Source organism: Battus philenor, unplaced genomic scaffold (assembly GCF_028537555.1).
Source record: "Battus philenor isolate CCGP_79_NKW_IND1 unplaced genomic scaffold, ilBatPhil1.0.hap1 SCAF_9, whole genome shotgun sequence".
NCBI classification, from domain to species: Eukaryota; Metazoa; Arthropoda; class Insecta; order Lepidoptera; family Papilionidae; genus Battus; species Battus philenor.
The window spans coordinates 14064783-14085926 of record NW_027181759.1 but is presented as its reverse complement, the minus strand read 5'-3'; the positions used below and the strand labels follow the sequence as shown (position 1 = coordinate 14085926).

Below are 21144 nucleotides of genomic sequence, written 5' to 3'. Positions count from 1 at the left end.
AATATGATATACTTTGTGATAGTTATAATGATGAACAGAGTAACGATCTTGAAGGATAAACTTTCGAAAATTGTCGGAACTCTACCAAAGAGAGAGATCAAACAAAAATATAGTAGAGTTTGTAACTTTGTCAACTATAATCAAATTTCAAATTGTCACTTCCGCTGTTCGAATTCAGGTATGCCAACTTACGGGAGAACTTTCACTCTCTCCAATACTAACAACTTCAAAGTCAATTCCCCGGCGAGTGGGGGAGGCAAGGCTGGAGAGTACACAAAGGAGAGCGGATTCCTCGCCTATTATGAGGTAATTTTAATTAAAAAATCTGGCCGCCATCTTGAAATTAATTTCCCTCCATCAGGTATTTATGCGAAAATATTTCATTTGTTTTTGGAATAATCTCGACCCCTTTTAATATTATCTTTGCAAATTCACATCGCATTCATTGCGAGCGCTCGAGGTATTCGCCGTGAAAGGTATTTGGGTCTTGTTAATAGAATTATATATTTTAACGTAAACTTCGTCGGATAAGTAGCGTGCGCCAATTAGCTTCTGACCTTTTTAAAATATAACACATACTTATACGCATATATATGTTTATTCAATTAGGAGCGCTTTTAATTACTCAAACAATCTTTATAAACCAATCTGAAATTATTTATATATAAATTTATTTATTATTAATTGCATGTCATATTTTAGGTATGTGAAATGCTCAGAAACGGCGGCGCCTACGTCTGGGATGATGAAATGAAGGTGCCTTACGCCATCCAAGGTGATCAATGGGTCGGATTCGATGATGAAAAATCGATCAGGATCAAAATGAGGTAATAAGCACACTCATAAATTATATATACATATACACATATATATATACACACACATATATATATATATATATATATATATATATATATATATATATATATATATACGTGATCGTAGATCGCAGATTCGACTTTCGGCATACAGTCTTAGTCATTAATCATATAGGATTGGTACTACTCACTCATAAGTGTGTATATATGTTTAAAATTGTAAGCGGAAACGTATTTGAGTAAATTCTATATCTAAGATGTTAGACGTGTATAATTTTATTTACGAGCTTCATGTAAAAAACCGTTTAGAAATCCATTAGAATTCACAAAAAAATATAAAAGTACACCGCACAAAAAACACTTTCGTTAGAGCATTCAAAGTTAATACACTAGATTGCAGCAACTCGCTCTACACAATTTGCAGGTGACAAACAATCAAGTTCACAAACAGCTGACGGCAAATATTTACAGCGAACAAACTGACAGGATTTAAGCTCGATGCGAGCTTTGATCGCGGCGACATACGCCCTTTTGACTTTGTGTGAAGCTTTTGTTAAATCACTTCTCGTTGATGGTTTCACTAAATTCCCTACTCACTTATATCTGGCATATACAGTGGTCCTTCTCTATTTGTTATAATCCTGAGAACCGTGACCCTTTTTAGAAAGTTTGTCGGGTATTGTGTTACGTCATCTGTGAGAGTCTACGAAGCTATTGTTTCGACAACTGTGGTATCGAGCTTGGTTTGGACCCGACAGTGCATTTGGCTACATTCTCGTGGTCACCATCCATTTTCCTGTGATGCTATTTTTTTAAGTACATTTAAACACAACTTATATCATTGATTATTGATATTGGGGCATAGCACTCTACCGAGCATAGACCTCTCCCGAGCATAGCCCTCTTCCGAGCATAGTCCTGCCCCGAGGATAGCCCTCCTCCGAGCATAGCTCTCTCCCGAGCATAGCCCTCTTCCGAACATAGCTCTTTCCCGAGCATAGCCCTCTCCCGTGCATAGCCCTCTCCCGAGCTTTCTTTCAATCCTGTAAACTAAACAATCGAAAAGAAAGAGGTCTCATGACATTTGCCAAGCGTCTGTCTTTCAAAAGTTTGGAATACCATTTTGCTCAGTCCAAACTATTTTGAAGGACGTTTCATGTATCAAACGCGTCAAGTCTGGATTGTTAGCAAAACCGCTCAATTTTTTTCAAAAAATGCGTAGAAAACTTGGCTTGTATCGTTGCGCAACCACCGTATTCGCCTGATTCGCTTCCGTGTGACTACTGTATATTATGTAAACTTAAAAATTCAATGGAAGTACGCCATTTAGACACGATTAAGAAGATAAAAACCGAATCTAAGAAGGTCTTGAAGGATAAACCGGTAAAAGACTATTCCGGCTGTTTCAAGGGCTGAAAATAAGCATTGATAAAAGTGTGTTTTATCGTAAGAGGACTACTTTGAAGGGGATGAAATTGATTTGGAAGAATAAATAAAGAATTTACATTTTATTAACGATTTCACCTCACTTTTAGAACACTGTAATATATGTTAATAGTGATAAAGTTTAATACAATTGTTTTTGTGGAACAGGTGGATCAAGGACAATGGCTTCGGAGGAGCTATGGTGTGGACAGTTGACATGGACGACTTCAGCGGCAGCGTCTGTGGCGGAGATGTGAAGTATCCACTTATCGGTGCTATGAGGTAAACCTGACCACAGATTTTTAACAAAGTCACACCGGGTCTGAATTGAATTACTCCTTACTTTCACTCCACGAGTCCGCCCAAATAACACTTTGCTGGTCAGTGTGGACACGGTTTTCTAATTTACTATAATATTTCAAAGGACGCTTAATGACAATGGTTAGTAACTTTTTTCTTCGCCCGAATACTAATAATTGTGACTGATCTATAAAAAACAATTTTTTACAAAATATAACCTTAATTTTTATAGTAGATAATCACAACACTTGTCTAAGCAATAGATATATGCATTTATATACAATAGATTCTTTCACCACATGGGTTCTACGTCAAAATAACACTTCGATGGTTAGTGTGCACACGGTTTTCTTAAACTCTTTTCTTTACATATAGCTGTGACAGTGCGACCATTTCGGCCAGCTGTAAATATAAAACCTTACAATTACAGCACTTGTTTGTTTTGTCAAAGAGAGATAGATGCAATAATTAACAAAGCCTATTTAATATGTAGGGAGGAACTGCGTGGGATATCTCGTGGGAAGGACGCGAAGGATGTTGACTGGGCATCTGTAGCTGAAAGCATTGTCATCGATGTCACTGAAAAACCTCAACCAATTAAGATCAGTCTAGCGGACGTGATTAGCAGAGTGAAGAAACCATCCAAGACCATCATTGTCAAAAACTCAAATTCACCTTTGGCTGATAAAAACAGTAAGTGTTTAATTATTATAATTTTTAATTGTGTAACAGTTCGGTCGGTGGTGTTAATAAGGTCACTGGAATTATTTTTCCTTTTGTGGCCCCGGTTTTTTGGGACTTTTTGTCTCTCCGACCATGTGTGAGGCAGTTTTTTATTAATTCTTATTAACATACTCCTTTCTTCTTTCATAATATCTTTTGTCTTCATTTTGCCCTACACGTTTTCTCTTTTTTTAATTTTCAAATCTTCTTCCATACAACGCATTTTTTCTCTTATCTACATTCCCTGATCACAATTTTGCGTTACATATGAGATATTTTTTTATATGAAATTATTATGACTCATATTTTTATAACCATTTTTTTAATTTCATTATTTTACCTGCATTGTTTTTTAAATAATTTTAACACAGCTTCGTTTATTTCTGCGAGTCTTACCGATTCTTAGGACCTGTGGTTAAATGTCACAGGATTCACGGTTGAAAGTTAAACGCACTTATCCTAAACCTACTTTCATTAAGTAAATTCAAGAACTCAGGAATCTGGACTAAGGTTTGACAAGTCCATAAAACACCTATTCATACGTTTTCCTATATTGATATCTATATAGAATCATTTACAAAATAGAATCATTCACAAAATAGAATCATTTGCCAAATAGAATCATTTGCCAAATAGAATCATTTACCAAATAGAATCATTTGCCAAAAAGAATCTTTTACCAAATAGAATCACTTATAAAATGAGAATCATTTACCAAATAGAATCAATTATGTTTACTACTTGTGTACGCCATGACAAGAATGAAAGTAGATCCTAATTCGGTCATAACGATTAAGGCATATTTTAAGTTAAAACTAAGCTATATAGATTCTCAATGCGACATTAGATCTCTCATCTTCATCAACATCATTTCAACCAATTGACTCCTATTGTGAGGCATATGCCTTCCACGAAAATCAGTCACGATGGCCGGTCTTGCACTGCCTGAATCCAACGACCATTGCACGTTCTTGACTAAGCTTTTGTTGGGTCACTTAATGGAGGACATATCCACGTTGCTTCTCACAACAAAATAAACTTAATTTGTTGTCCTCACTTTCACAAATGTGATGACATTGTAATCAGAAACATCTATACTAATTTTTATTTTAAACATATCGTTTTATAATTCAAAGGCTTTACTAGTAAATTTATGTAAATAGCGTTTGCCATTAAAAGAGCTACTTGTTTTATGTTGTTACGAGCAGGTTGACCCGGCGAGGGTAGACCACTTCTAGGTAGATCGACGTCATAATTAAGGTTACGGAAGATCTCTATGTCATGCAGTGAACGTCCATCGGCTGAGAAGAAATTGAAATATATAACAAGGTCCAATATTAAATAAGAAACAGCAACGATCAAACTTCTCAGTCTATATTCATTGAGCCAATGTTTTATTGTTTACGTATACATATATTAAAAATAATTTAAATTTATCACGAAATTTTATGGTACAACTTTCACTAAACACACCAATTTACGATACATAAGAGAGAAGTAATGACTTCTTCGCGAACTTTCCATTTTTAAATCACTCTGTACTTTCTAAAAGATTATAATGTTCGTTCGTTTATTTGTAATTATTCGACTATCACCTAAAGCTTAGTGTAAAACATTTGCATATTCTAACAACTCTCTTACGTAGAATCTACATAACTAATTTGAAATTGTGTAACAATTTTTTTTCGCTTTTAAAAATTACAATATCTTAGTTGTAAATATTAAAAAATAGATCTAAATTAATCACAAAAAGTACATTAATTACTACTTATTAATAATTATTTTTCTTTTCCTTGCTTTTATACATCTATGAAATGTATTTATATATGCAATAGCTTGTACACGATTTGGATTGACGTTGATTTATGGGACTCTTTTTAACACACATCAACACCTGAAAAACAATATTTAGCGAATGAAATTACATAAAAGAATCTATTAAGGATTTTTGAGCATACATTTAATGAAATGTCATTCATTTATAATTAATTAAAAAAGGACACGAATATTTTTTTTCTTCGCCAGTGATTTGGTTACTTTGGGCAACTTCAGATGTATTAAAGAGATATAAATCATAATTTTAGCAGGGATTATAATGTCAGAAGAACTTAAAAAAGGCAACGAATCTGAAAAAAGAGCTCCGTTGAGGTCGGTCTAAAACACTCGTCAGCAACTGAGAACAACGGATAAGAGCGTTTACAACTAACGACACAGTTGCTAAAAGTTCCAAACATCGAGTGCTTTTATGCTGAAGTCTTTAAAAGCCAGAAAGTGCTGAGCTCTTCCCTTGTAACATTTTATACGTACGCATATGTACTAACATGGGTCTTGAGTATATGGATTACTCGTATAACAACAAATGTGATTTAGTACTCCCTTGTTTATGTTTATGACAGAATTTTCTAACACGCATACGCTTTTCAGTTTTACTTTGTAAATATCAGAGAGCTTTTTTCGCAAGGACAAAGTTGTAACAAAAGCTTTTTTTAGAACCTTCTCGAAGTTTTTCTTATTTATTAAAGTGACAGGTGGTTGAGAAAAGTGATATAATTCTTAAAGTTAACAATTTTAAAATCACTTAAGGTTTATGTTTAAATGTACATTGTCACATCGCGAGTTATAATATTTTAAACAAGAATAATTTTACTTGTGATATTTTGTCAATATGTATAAATTTTAGCTGTATTCACATAAGAGAAAATAGTGTAAGAAAAATTGTAAAAATTATTAGACGCCGTCGTGCCTCGCAGCTGGGAGAATAAAGATCTGTATCAAATAACGGCAACCCTCTCTCAACTGTCGGCGCTTAGTAAAAGCGAAAAAAAAAACTATAAAAAAACTTTAGCGATACAAATTAGAGTTAATAAAAAAAATTGTGACTTTTTTAAAAAAAATAGACTCATGATTGGTTCTTCCTGCGTATAAGAAAATAAATGATATATTTTAATTATGTCCAATTTAAAATTAGATACGATTAAAAAATTTGACATAGTTGTAAAACCTTCAAAGGGGTGAATGCATAGCTCATTTGTTATTCAGCTTTAAAGCATTCACGCCTATTTTCAATCATCCTGTATAAAATGGTTACTTTGCAACACGTTATATTATTTTTTTGGTGTGACAGGACAATAACTTAAACCAATATTTAATGGAATCAGGCGTTACCTTGCGGAAGTCCATCCTAAATAAGAAAGATAAATGCGAATTAGTGCCAAGCACTCAGTGTTTGGCACTAATCTGTGTAACATAACTCCTGAAGATGCCCCGTGGAGGGGTGAAACACGTGTTGAGTGAATTAACGGTGGCAGTTGTGTAATTCGCATTGTTTGCCGCATACGCATTTATCAGCGGACTGGCGGGCGGTGCACTTTGTTGCACGACTACCACTGCATGTACGGAAGTGGCTAAATATTGGTCCTTTCTTACTTAAATAACTTAAACAAATTCTTCATTGTCAGATACTAAGCAATAATATATTTAAATAAATAGTCACCTTAATTATAAAAACCATTTTTTCACTTCATTGCCATTATGTTATCTAGTATTTATAAAATAATTTTGACAGGATGTACCATACATTAATTGACAGTAAATAAGCTATACATTTACGACTTTGTATCATTTACACTTATAAACAATCACCCTGCAAAGTTAGTTTATTTATGGTCCGGTTTTTGAAGATCTCTTTTGCCCGCTGATTTGTGTGGGACATTATAGTATCGTCTTAAATATTTTTTTCAGTATTCATATTTTGCGAATTCAGTTCATAAATATTCTCGTATTTTTCAGAACGCGAACCCCAAGTTCTCTGTTACCTGACCTCCTGGTCAGCTAAGAGACCTAGCGGTGGAAGATTCATGCCAGAAAACGTCGACCCAACACTATGTACTCACATGATCTTCGCATTCGCTACTCTAAAGGACCACAAACTTACTGAAGCGGACGAGAAAGATGCCGATATGTACGACAAAGTTGTTGCATTGAGAGAAAAGAACCCTAACTTGAAGGTACAAGATCATTACTATTCTTAAATTTTATTTATACAGTCTCTTTATTATATAGTTTTCTTAATTGTTAAGAGCGATGGAAATGGGGGGGGGGGTAGGGTCGGAGTTCAGAGAAAGGAAGAGATCCGCAGAAGAACCTAGATCCTCGTCTGATATGGCAGTGAGCGGGAGCACATCATTCGTGCAACCGATGGCGGTTGAGACCGCACGGTCATGTGTCGACCATGAGGTAGACGCAGCGTGGGTAGACCCCCCACCCCCCGAAGGTGGAGCGACGACCTACTTATCATTGGGGGTTGTTATTGGTCTTAGAGAAGGCTCAGATCCATGCAGTACATTGGCGGTAAAGAAGAAAAATTTAGCACCTTGAGAAAGTCTAACATTCTTGCCTTTTTTAATTCTACCAGCAATCAAATTGCCAGAACTTATACTATGAGATTTACCGCAGTTTTACGTTAAGTTTAGGAATAACTTAAGCTAAGTTATTTAATATATGCTTAACTTAATAGATCTTTAATTAATGAAGATCTCAGTAGAAGTAGCTTGGTCCAACAGTCCAGCTGGTTCAAATCTCTGAACTTTTGCCTTATAAAAAAATGAATATGTTGTTTTATATTAGTTTTGACTTTACAAACTTTCACAATCCTTAACGGCCCTCCGGCAAAAAAGGCTGTTATCGTCTAATGCCTAAGGCTATTACGTCAGCGCGCGCGCGGCACTTGACATCGGAAACTGATGCATATAACAGATAAAAATTAAAGTACTGATAAAAATAGATTCTGAAAGATTATTTATATAATAATAAGTACTTGCAACCGTATTCCAGTGATAAATATAGGTTTTATTATCTTTTAAAAAAAATAAAAATGTCAAGACAAGTCACCGTGGCCCTCGGGCGTGAATTCACGCCTGAGGGCCACTGTGGTTACTATGCTCGAGTATGAATTGCAAACAACGGAGGTTTTTGGACCACTACGCAATCTAATGTATAGTATCACATTTCTCAATATATTTCGTATTTTTTTAAGATCGATAACAGTAAACGTAACGAGTATTTTTGTCTAGATTTATAATACATTTATTTATTTCCAGATTCTACTTGCCATCGGCGGCTGGGCTTTTGGTTCTACTCCTTTCAAAGAACTCACGTCTAACGTATTCCGCATGAATCAATTTGTCTACGAAGCAATCGAATTCCTCAGAGACTATCAATTCAACGGACTGGATGTTGATTGGGAGTATCCAAGGTAATCATTATTATTTCAATTCTTAATATATTATCTCGTTTATTTGTGAACCTATTCCAAACTTAAATCATTATATAATTACGAAAATATCCAAAGTTTGTAAGTAATAAGCAATTGGAGAAAAAAGGCAGGTACATAGGGAGCAAAGCGAATTCATAAGACGACTTTAGGAAAAAACATATTCTATTCATATTTTGAAAGAAAGAGATTTAGAAATGAAAATATAAATATTATTTAAAACAACCGCAGAGAAAGCAATAAAACCATTTAATTTTTATTCCTATCGTCATCCTCATCCCCATTGTCATCTTCATGCCCATTCTCATCCTCAACCCCATTCTCATCCTCATCCCCATTCTCATCCCTATTCTCATCCTCATCCCCATTCTCATTCTCATACCCATTCTCATCCCCATTCTCATCCTTAACCCCATTCTCACCCCTATCTCATCCTCATCCCCATTCTCATTCTCATACCCAGTCTCACCCCCATTCTCATCCTAATCCCCATTCTCATCCTCATACTTATTCTTATTCTCATATCCACTCGCATGTCTACTACAATTTTCAATTTAATTTTAAGCCATCACGTAATCCTAAAACACAGTATTTTTATTTGCTCTATTCAACAAACTGAAATTACTGTTTTATAACGAAACCATTAACAATATTGCATTAAGAAAAATTAGAGTATGTAAATCACTTTCTTGACATTTAAAATTAATTTACAGAGGAGCTGATGACCGAGCAGCTTTCGTGTCCTTACTCAAAGAACTCCGCCTAGCTTTCGAAGGGGAAGCTAAAACGTCTGGTCAACCACGTCTTCTCTTGACCGCCGCTGTTCCTGCCTCCTTTGAAGCTATTGCTGCCGGATATGATGTACCGGAGATCTCCAAATATCTTGTACGTATTCATTTGGAACATACAACTTTAAATTTCGGTCTTCGACTAAAGCCCTGGGTTACAACCGTATGTCCATATCGCTGACATTTGTTTAACGGATCACGAAGAAGGTTTTGTCTGCGATTTTTATAACAGATCGAATTAGAATATAGCCCCACGTATTGTCAAGTTGAAGTTGCAATGGGCAGACCCTAGAGGTTGGCCTGGTGTGATGACCACTCACAGGCAACCACAGCGTAAGATGGCTGCTCACAAAGCAGACAGATCACCCTGTTAATGTGTGGAATGCATGTGCGGAAGTGGCTAAATATTGGTCCTTTTCTTACTTAGGATGAACTTCCGCAAGGTAACGCCTGATTTAATTAAATATACATAAAATCGAACCTCGCATTAGCTGAACCCATAAATCTTAAACAAAGGTTATCAGTTTCTTACAAGATTTGGTGATAGAAAGATCATACACTCTGTTTTCTTGATAGATCTGTTTTCTGACAGTAATAACATTAAAAGGCTTTTATGAATATTAAGATAAGTATATTAAAATAGTTTAAAGTGTCTTTCGTTGCTGTACTTAGTGAGTTTCCATTTTTAAGAACCCTATTCCATTTTGTAGAGACAATGTAGTCTTAAATGCTACCAACTTTTCGTTTTAATGGAATATAAACCAATGTATTAAATTATTTTCTTATAAATTCATACATTTTCCATTTTGAGTCATATGTTGTTATTCCTTTTACACGTCAACAAAAGAATGTCAAAAGAGCATAATTTAATAAGAACCGATGTCGAAATTCAACAAACTCAGACGATTTTACGTTTATAATCATTGACATATGTTCTTCATTTATTAGAGCAATTAATATTCGTACTGTAATATTGTTTTTTTTTTACTGTTGCAGATTTTTTTAACTAATATCTTTAAATGATTTCTTTAAAATTAATTATCATAACAGCAGTGCCTACAACTTCGTTTGCGTGGATATTAACAAAAAAAATATCTAGTTTATTTACTTTTTTTTCGTTCAAATTTTTTTCTGTAATAAAAGTAGCCTGAGTTACTTTTTATTATATCAGTTACCTGCCAGTGTAAGTCCCGTTAAAATCGATCCAGCTATTTCAGATATTAGCTGGAACAAACAGACAGATAAAAAAATTGTATATGTACCATATATATTCTATTTACATATAGTTAAAAGCTGTTTTAATATCAGAAATAGACATTCTAATTTTATTTTTTGTAAAGATAGGATTTTTATTTATTTTAAAATACACGTTTTCTTTAATTTGTTATTTAAAATAGAATTATTTTCACATATTGCGTCTAATCCTGCTTCTGTTCCATTTTGAAATGTATATTATTTTTTTTTTGTTACTGGCATAATTTTATCTTAAATATTAAGCAATGCTATCATCTTTACGTTCGATTTTTAAATCTTGTTTGTGTTATTATTTTTTTTATTTTGATTACAGGACTTCATTAATGTAATGACTTATGACTTCCACGGCCAGTGGGAGAGACAAGTCGGACACAATAGCCCTCTGTTCCCTCTTGAAAGCGCTACCAGCTACCAGAAGAAACTGACCGTGGTACGTGGTTGAAATTTACTAAAGCTATGTAATTTTATAGAAATTCATTCTTCTAGATTCTTCTGCTTAAAAGATCTTGGAAGCAGAATTAAATAAAATCGTTGAAGGCATTTTTAACTACCCCGTTTGTATTAATTTTTTCTTTTATTAATAAAACTTATCATTTATACAATACTGCAATTAATACAAGGCCTATATATATTTTAATGACGGAAACTTTTAATATGCTGCTTTCAATAATTTTAAATGTATTTGAATTTGGAATTATAGAATAAAAGGCTGGCTGGAAATTAAAATTATACTGCATATTAAAATATGGCAAATAGCTATATATTTCAAATATAACGAAATGCTATTTGAGAGCTATTTATTTTTAATCAGCTTGTTTTTTGTTGTATTAAAATAAGTTACGTCACGCAGGACTATTCGGCACGAGAGTGGGTTCGTCAAGGAGCTCCTAAAGAGAAGCTTATGATCGGTATGCCCACCTACGGCAGATCTTTTACACTGATAAACGAAACACAGTTCGATATCGGCGCACCGGCGTCGGGTGGAGGTGAGTTTCACTGCTATATTCATTTAGAGCTTCTAGAACAGGGATGTGCAACATTTGGCATTTCCAAAATTTAAATTATTTTATCGTCTTTTATCTATCAACAAATTATTATTATAAAATTTTAATACATACTGAACCAAAACAATCTGTTAGTGACGAGTTACTCGCACAGCAACTTCTTCAAATATGCAACACGAACGCGAAGCATTTGCGCGATTTTTTTGTATCGAATTTGTAGATGAAAACTTTGCATTTTTAATTTTCCATTTTTATTCTAAATTTTATTGTAAATAAAGTTATGTACATTATTAACAAATGTTACCTTATGTGCGGCCCTTCGAACAATTTTAAAATTTAAATGGACCCTTGATTAAAAAGGTTGCTTAGCCCTAGTCTAAAAAGATCGAGTAGTTCGATAATTTTTTTTCTTGTTTCAATTTTTTGTTGACAAAAATGGTTATCGATATAAATTTGGTTGCAGAACTAGCTAGCTAACTAACAGAGCTAACTGTGCCCGCGTATTCGTCCGCGTCACGTATTTAACAAAAAAACAGTTATTTTTTTAGTTTTTATCTGAAATAAAGTAACCTAAGTTACTCCTTATTACATCAGCAACCTTCCAATATAAATCCTGTCAAAATCAGTCCAGCTGTTCCGTTGAAATTAGCCTGAACAAACACAAAAATAAAAAAAATATGTACATACCTACCAAATACATTCATACGCATGTAGTAAAAAGTGGTTATTTTAATATTACAAACAGACAATCCAATTTTATTTATTTATATAGATTCATATATGTATTTACAAAATAATTATTATACAATGTTGACTATAATACGTTTTCAACAGGTCAAGCCGGAAGATTCACTAACGAAGCAGGTTTCATGTCTTATTACGAGATATGCGATTTTCTAAGAGAAGATAATACAACGTTGGTATGGGACAACGAACAGATGGTGCCTTTCGCTTACAGGGAAGATCAGTGGGTGGGCTTCGATGATGAACGATCTCTCAAGACTAAGGTAATTTGAATATTTTGTGCAATTTTTTATTTATGTATCTAGATGGATATACAACATAATATAGGTCGGTGTTAGTCGCTGGATCAGTATACCCCAATATCTAGAGACGGTTCTGAGGCATGCTTGTTTTATATTGGGCTTTATAAAAAGGCATAAGGCCATAAAGAAAGGAAAGGAAAAGCTTATTTTCGAAACTTCGCTGCGTCATCAGCTTTGTCTGATTTTAGAGCTAAAAGGTTTTCGAGCGACCACAACCCTTTTGACGCGGCGTGGACTGAAAATATTGTCAAAGTCGGTTAGTCGCTGCATGTAGGCAGAGCAAGGCTGATAATTCCTATAATACTATATTCATAATTAATACACAACCAAGAATATATAACTCGGTATTCAGTTATTAATGCTATTTACTTCATAGTATTGTATTATTCAGGTATCCCTTGTGTACAATATAAAAATAATGTACTGGTAATTGTTTTTATACTGTCCACAAGGCGATAAATATTGCACGTGGACCTATGAAAAGAGACAATCGGCTAATTTCGGCTTCGTAGAGCGTTATCTCTGTCGCACGAAATACAACTATGTACTGACAAAACGTCACATAGGTAGTGTAGGACAGAGATAGTGCTCTACTAAGCCGAAATTAGCTGGTTGTCTCTTTCCAAATGTCGATGTACAATATTTATAGCCGGGTACTGTATATAATGAATATGATTTCTATGACTTTGTCTACAATATTGTAATTTTATTGTATTTGAAGTCATAGTAAATAGACAAAATAAATTTAATTTAATATATTTCATATTAAACTTTAACTCGAATGAAATACTACTACCAATTTCGATTTGACGTTATTTTATGGAATAGCTTATAAAAGTAAATAAATAGTTAATAATAAATTATTTAAAAATACAAAAATGAACCTCGTAAAAATTACGAAATAATTATTCAATTATAAATTATACAGAAACAAAGCTTGTAATAGTGAGAAAATTATTATTCATTTATAGATAATACAAAAAAAATGGTAACAATTACGAAATAACTATTCAATAATACAATAAACAAAAACAAAGCTTGTAAATGTTACGAAATAATTATTCATTTATAAATTATACAAAAACAATATTAACCAATTTTCACAATTGGTAAGATCGTGTGAAAGTGAAGGATAGAAAGAATATAACATTCGTATAAAATACGCGCAAATGACAAACAGATATTTAATCAAATATGTTTTGCCGATCAGGAATGTAGCTAATTAAACTAGACGGCCTTAACACATTAAACAATTTTAAGTTATCTCATTAAACTTAACTTTAATGTATGGCCGTTTTCATTCAAGTTGTACAACAAGTAACGAGTGTTTAATGGCATTATGTTTTATACATCTATATCAAATTATCAAGAATTGGTAATTTTAACCAAACTTTTCTTATTAACAGATGACATGGTTGAAAGAGGAGGGCTTCGGTGGAATAATGGTATGGTCGATCGACATGGACGACTTCAGAGGAACTTGCGGCACTGGCAAATATCCTCTCATCACTGCCATGAAACAGGAATTGTTAGGATACAAAGTCAAACTGGAATACGACGGTCCATATGAAACTTCAAATCCTGCCAGCGGGCAATACACTACTAAAGATCGTGAGTATTTCAACTACTCGGAGAATATTCCTTAACTCTAAGAATATTTACGAAATTTATGCTCCAAGCGACTCCGATACCGCGTTCGTTCCGCTATGTGCAGAATACATCTGTATTTAAAATATGCGGTATAATGCAGAACTTTATAGTTAATAAAATTAATACACTTAAATTTTAAATTCAAATATCTGTACCAGAACGATAGCGTCTCTTTATCTTAAAACTTTTATACAGCTGAATTAGCACAACAAAAATAGTACATTCAAATAAATAAATTTAACAAAGTTCATATTGATGCAGGTTTACGAAAATATAAAAGAAAAAGAAGTTTTTATTAAATTTATCTTGGGATCTAAATCTTGATGGAAAATTCACGTAACTTAAACAATGTGACTTATGAAACGCATTAAGCATTTAGTTCTCACTCTGGAATAGTATTTTCAAACCTATTTTATGCCATGCCCCACCTATTTCTAAAATTCTTAAAACTAAAATTCTTTTCCACTTTCAAATCGTCCTCCTTAGCAATCAAATTACTGCCCAGTGGAGCGTGGGAACCCACGTTGGGAGACACCACTCTGGAGTAAAGACTTTTTGCTAACTAAGATATATGTCCCAAATCATTGACTTTGTTTTTATTGCTATATCTATTTTAGATAGTATTGATAAAATCTTACATAAATCTAAAGTAAAGGATGAAGATAAAATTAATATTGTAATTGTTTATCCAGCTAATCAAGTGACATGCGAAGAAGAAGACGGTCACATTTCGTACCATCCAGACAAAGCGGACTGCACCATGTACTACATGTGTGAAGGTGAAAGGAAACATCACATGCCGTGCCCACAGAACCTCGTCTTCAATCCCAACGAGAACGTCTGCGACTGGCCTGAGAATGTAGAAGGCTGCACCCACCACACCCAAGCACCTCCCGCAAAACGATAGACCAGATGACAATAGATTTAAGAAATGATAAAAAAAAATTGTAAATTTTCGAATGATTGTTGAAATGATTTTATCTCATATTATAAACTCCATTATGTGTTAAATCTTTAATAATAACATACAATGGCCTCTATGAATCATTTATTCTAGGATAGACAATATTCGAACTTTTATGATCGGATTTATAAATAGAGTTTCAATCACCAATCTAAATTATCATTTGACATTAGATAATTGTTAATATTGAAAGCAATATCCACCTATATTAACAAAAATAATAAATATTTCTAACATAATTCGGAAAATAGACGATGGGATATGTGTGATATAATGTAAATTTAATCTATCGGTGAAATTAAATAAGATATATTTCTTACTAAATTATATACTCATAGTAGTCATTCTTTCCCAAACGTACACAATGATCGTTGCTAAGAAATAATTTTTAATAGCCATGATATTTTGAGAATATTTATAGCATGAAGGTATATACACCCAGATATGTTTGACTTATCATCTTTATCGTCTACAGTTATTTTCTTATCTTCTATTTACATATATTATGTTTCTATTAAAAATTGTGTACCTTTGGGATTGTTTTCATATTTATTAGTTATTAGATTAAGATATTTTGAAGCTTCGTTTATATTGTTAAAACACAAATCAGCTAATATCACTGCCCTTTTATACTGCCAACATGGTTTTTTAGATTTTTTTATTATTGTATACTTTACTGCCTTCATTACGGCTAAAGGCCTGAAGACTAAACGATAACGTGACAATATATTTAGATTTAGAATATTAAAATTAAGTAGGCGAATAAAATTATAAGTTTTGTAAATATTGTATCTAGATACAAAGGAGATGTAAGATATTAAATATTTTTTAAATCACTTTTGTTTTTTTTTTTTTTTTTCAACTAAATACAGTTCAAAATCGGCTATTCATAAGTTTTCTGTATATCACGGTACGGATTCAGCACACTCAGTCATATAGAAGTCAGAACTCCAAAAGCGATTCAAATTACAACCCAAGCTAAGATTGAGTCATTTGATGTAGCGTGTACCAAAGCAACCAAATAGTTTGGCGGCCACCCAATCCAGTGAAATAAATAGGGTGACTATAATGATGAATAGTGCAAAGTTCTTCGAGACTCGTTGTAGAAAAGAAGTCTAGTCTAAATCACGTCAGGACTTAAATCTGATGCAGCTATTGATGAAAACGAGCAAGCAGGATTAATTGACCAAGATCAGAAGAAGATTATTCTCATTTTTGCTACTACCATGGAAAGCAATATAAGGATTTGAAGCTAGGGAATAAATTGTTCTAGTACTGTATTAAGCATATTGTAAAAGTCACAAACTTATCTGAATTTACTGTGTGCTTTCCTCAGAAAAGGTTGCATTTGAAATCCTTGTAGATTTAAGATGGAAGCAGCGGTTATAGCAAACCTAAGTCTGATGAACTTGCTACCAAATTCTTCTCAGGACTCTTCTGGCATTATTCTATTATACATAAGTGCTGCTTAGTATTTATGTAATATCATCGATATTATATGAATAAATAAATTAAGGTACAACAAATTTTAAAATAAACAAATATTGAATATATAGAATATTCCACAAATTGATTTACACGCACACCAACACGTCCTTTATATTCAAATTTGCATTGTACAGACTTCCAAACTAATGTAAACTAAATTTCAATACATTAAGTTTCAAAATCGCTTAACATACGATCCAGGGCTAATACATCACAGTATGTGGTTGCGATTCGCTGAATTTCCCAATTACGAAATTACCAAGCAACGTAAGTTTATTATGGACATCACAGGAGTAAAATTATTTTGTTTACGATTTAAATATAATTTCATACAGTCACATAGTTTCTGTATTGTCTATATAAATTAAATTTAATCGCCAAATGTAGTGCTAAGTATGTAAAAACCTCTTGATCAATTCGGCAAATTTTGTTATATTTCCGTTAAAATACGTATAAGATTTATATAAACATAATGATTAAAAAATGACGTGAAAAATATGAATTACTATTTTCACATATGTACCACAGGCTATAAATTTTAATAAGAGATAAAAATATGATGGTAAGTAGAAACAATCAAAGCAAAAGATAGCACTTTAGAATGTGGTCAAGCAAAATTTATCGCGTACCATTACAATGTAATCTTTGTTTATTATAATATTAAATCAACATTTTTTTTCGGTCTGCAACAGACATATAACTTTTGACCATACAAAGTCTCCCAAAGCAGCTAGGTTTAAATATAATTGTATTTATTCAGATATTAAACTTTTGATGTCGATAGGCTTCGCACTTGGTCGACATCCAGTCGCTGAATGTGAGAACGACTATCCTGATGATCCTTGTGAGAAACCAATGCCTTGTCGTAACCATCTATCGGCTGATAAGATGATGAATTTGGTTTCCTTGATCTGGATCACGCAAGAATAAACTTAAATAAACTATAATCGAATACCTAAAACTTATGATTACCTAACGACGATTATCGTCGCTATTGATCAGAGAAGGGTATACATCAATGTAATTAACTGACCACAGCTACGCTAAAACTAATTAAAACTTTGATTTTCTATACCATGTTGTTAAAACTAGATTAACAATTGATTTGGAATTCATTTTGGCGCTATTTTTAGACTTTTCAATTTCATGTCAAATGAAATATCCATTATGGAGTAGAGAAAACGTTTTCGATTAGGAATTGTTGACGCTTCCTTGAATCTTTCAACGTCTTGTACACCTGATCGATATTGAAAACCTCTTTTTAATAATAACCTAAGCTCGTTAATATAAGTTTTGTTAAAGTCCGACTTGGTTAGAGACAAAGTTATCTTTTGATGCCTTCCTCACTGCTCTGTAGGATCTGAGGAATCTAAAATAAAATAAAAAATCTCCTACGTTTTTGCAATTCTAAATTAGAGGAGCTATTTTAATTTGGAAAGCTTTCAAAGCCCGTGAACCATGAGGAAACCCTTGTTCTTTTATGTACGGGAGGAAAGAAGTCTGTACACTGCCATCTATTGGAACAAAATAATGTAAGAATCTATTGTCCTGTATTTTAAGGCCTGATAACAGATCTGGATAGAGAATTACAAGTCAAAATAGACATAAAAATTAAGATCGAGCAAAGAAATAAACAAGTACATAAAAATAAAAACTTTCAACATTGTAAACTTTGTTTTGATTAAAGTACTTAATTTTATTATTACGAATATTAGTGTGCTAAAATGTGTTCCAAGGAAGATGATTTAACAAAAAATATCAATTTCTATCACTTCCTTTGTTACAATTGTTTCGAAAGCAAAGATAAATTAAATTCCTATGAAGCAGAAAGATGGACTCAAAGACGCACTACACTAATTAAAAGTTGAAATTTTAGTCTCCAACTAACTCTTTTGTTCGGTAAGATTGAAAATGAAAATGGATTAATTCTCGTGAATGAAATAGTTGAACTTAATTCAATTTTTTTTTTAAATTTCTTTACGATTCGTTTTATATCTCGTTGATAGAAGAAAAATCTTTAGAGAACACCACCTTGTGCTGACGACGTCGTTTCCGAGCGGGATCTGTCCTCTGCCGATTCCGTTGAGCCTCCTTCTGGAACATGACGGTCTCACAGAAGGAAACCACAGCCCTCCTCGCTGATAACCCGCCCAGCACTGCTGACACGACTGCTGGCATGGCAAGGTGCTATCCGATCTCGTCCGCCAGGCTCCGCCGCTCCGACTGTCTTGCTGAGCAGTTCGATTGCATAGGTTCTATCCAAACGTCTGTCTGCCAACTTGATGTAATTCGCTGCTCTTGTTGGTTCGCCAGAATCGAAAGGCACCAGAGGATATCTATTCCGTATGTTTTGTCCTGACAACAGCTATTTCAACTTTCCATTTCACTAGTCTAAAGTCCATTATTATATATTCGAAATATCCGTAAAAAAACTGGTTTAATAATCCTTTATTTACTTCTCCGATAGTTAAGAAAATGTTGAAGAAAATTTCTTATAAAATAAAAATACAGATAATTAAATTTCCTATTGAATAAAATAAAGTATTATTCTGCGATACATTCCTCGAGGGGCTGTCTGATCCAATGTGTAAATCGATCCGTCCCAAACGATCCGCTAGGCAATACGGTTTAGACAATCATTTGTTACTCTTTCACTAGTAACACCATATATTTGGTTTTCATAATACTTTTATATCTATAAATATTTGGACATTATTTAAAAGAATATATATTTTTTTTTGTATGTGTATATATGTGTATATATACAATAATTTGAAAATGGTATAAAAATATTTTTCTTGAAATCAGTCAATAGCAAATCGTCCTCTCCGGCTAAATTTATTTGGCTTTATTTTATTTTTAAATATTTAGATAACTAAAATAAGTTTCATGTAAATGTAACACCCACATATTTCATGCTACTAATCAATCTAAACGCGTTTGTATAACAACGTGTTTTTTTTTTTAAATTGCGCTTAAAATAGGTTTTAAAACTGCGTTATATTTGATGACATTATACATGATGACTTTTTCATCATTTTTGATTATTTGAATAAAAAATATTATATTAGCTCATCACGTGAGTTTTTCTGTTTTCTTTTACTCGTATTCACATATATGTATGTAGCAGTGGTAGCTAAGCGAAAGATAATTGGGACACTATTGTAGGTCGCAGTTCCGATTGCAGGGATAGTGTAATTAACACTTTGTTTTTTAATTATATAGGATTTCCACTACTCACAAACTTCCAGTATATGGACAGCAACGACCTTTGCGTACTATAATACCACCATGCCATCGCTAACCCGTCTGTCAAGTGTGGCGTTTATGGTATATTCCCATCTATAGGCTAAAACGATTATATATATGGAGTTATACTTTTAATTCGTCCCACTGTTTTCAAAAATACTATTTACTTATTATTTCAATTAATTTTATAGTTCTTACAGAAAACGATTTAATGCTTAAATGCATAATGATGCAAATCTGCAACATACTACTTAAACGGTATAAGTAGCAGTAAATGCATAGTGTTGTATAGCTGCAACATAAGGTTTTAAAAAAAATTAAATAAGTATAAGAATATTATACGTATATAAAAATATTTTCCTCTGCATTGTAGTGTACCTATCTGTAAGATATATATTTTTTAAAAGTATAAATAAAAGTCATGCATTTAAGGGTAAGAAATTTTTTTCATAAATTTTAATTAATTTAATTTTAATCGGAATTGTTTATTATCTATTCAATCAATGCTTGGTTTTTTAATAAATACTTTGTGTAAATTAAATTATTATAAATTATTAAAGTAACAGAAAATCTAGAAACAGGTTTATTTATTTGTTTAGATAGACATAAGTTGAATATAAACAGCTCTGGTTTCCGTGCAAGTTATAATTATGTTGTGTTATTTAAAATTTAATATGTACTAAATTAGAAAAAAATAAAAAACGAAAGAATAAAGATGGCGAATAAGCAGTAATTATTGCAATTATAAATATTCTATGAAATCCAGATAATCCCGAAATGTCCAAAATCATGGTAAACATATACGGCCCCAAAGCACGCGTCGGCGTCTTATATTCTGCAACATATGTTCACGGCATTTAAGTGCTATGAAGTCGATAACTCGCCCGTTATTCCTGCGTACTAAAATTGATTAATCTGGCAGAACGATCCATTACAAAATTCTTACGTTTTTTATGTATACCGTATTTTGTATGTATTTGTATGGTTGTATGAAACTAAATGAAATGAGTTTTATATCTTCCTTAACTGCATTTATTATTTTATCTACAATCAATATGTCTTGTATCAATGATCCACGGTATAGAAACGTGGTCTGTTGCTTCTAGCCTCATTGACAAGTTCAGTTACTCGATGTGCTATGATAAAAGCTACGTTCGGGATTT

The 21144-nt window shown here is 32.9% G+C and overlaps 1 protein-coding gene across 1 annotated transcript in view; it reads left to right on the top strand.

Annotated features, from left to right (window-relative positions):
- The window catches only part of Cht7 (chitinase 7), a 124825-nt gene extending 108745 nt beyond the window's left edge, over positions 1 to 16080 (top strand). The window contains exons 8-19 of the mRNA XM_068776147.1: positions 179 to 306; positions 703 to 827; positions 2412 to 2525; positions 3037 to 3236; positions 7056 to 7273; positions 8366 to 8520; positions 9252 to 9423; positions 10894 to 11010; positions 11431 to 11566; positions 12419 to 12591; positions 14037 to 14241; positions 14973 to 16080. Of these exons, the coding sequence (XP_068632248.1) occupies positions 179 to 306; positions 703 to 827; positions 2412 to 2525; positions 3037 to 3236; positions 7056 to 7273; positions 8366 to 8520; positions 9252 to 9423; positions 10894 to 11010; positions 11431 to 11566; positions 12419 to 12591; positions 14037 to 14241; positions 14973 to 15187 (1958 nt within the window). The 3' untranslated portion in view covers positions 15188 to 16080. The remainder of the gene's footprint in view (positions 1 to 178; positions 307 to 702; positions 828 to 2411; positions 2526 to 3036; positions 3237 to 7055; positions 7274 to 8365; positions 8521 to 9251; positions 9424 to 10893; positions 11011 to 11430; positions 11567 to 12418; positions 12592 to 14036; positions 14242 to 14972) is intronic.
- Positions 16081 to 21144: the final 5064 nt, after the last annotated feature.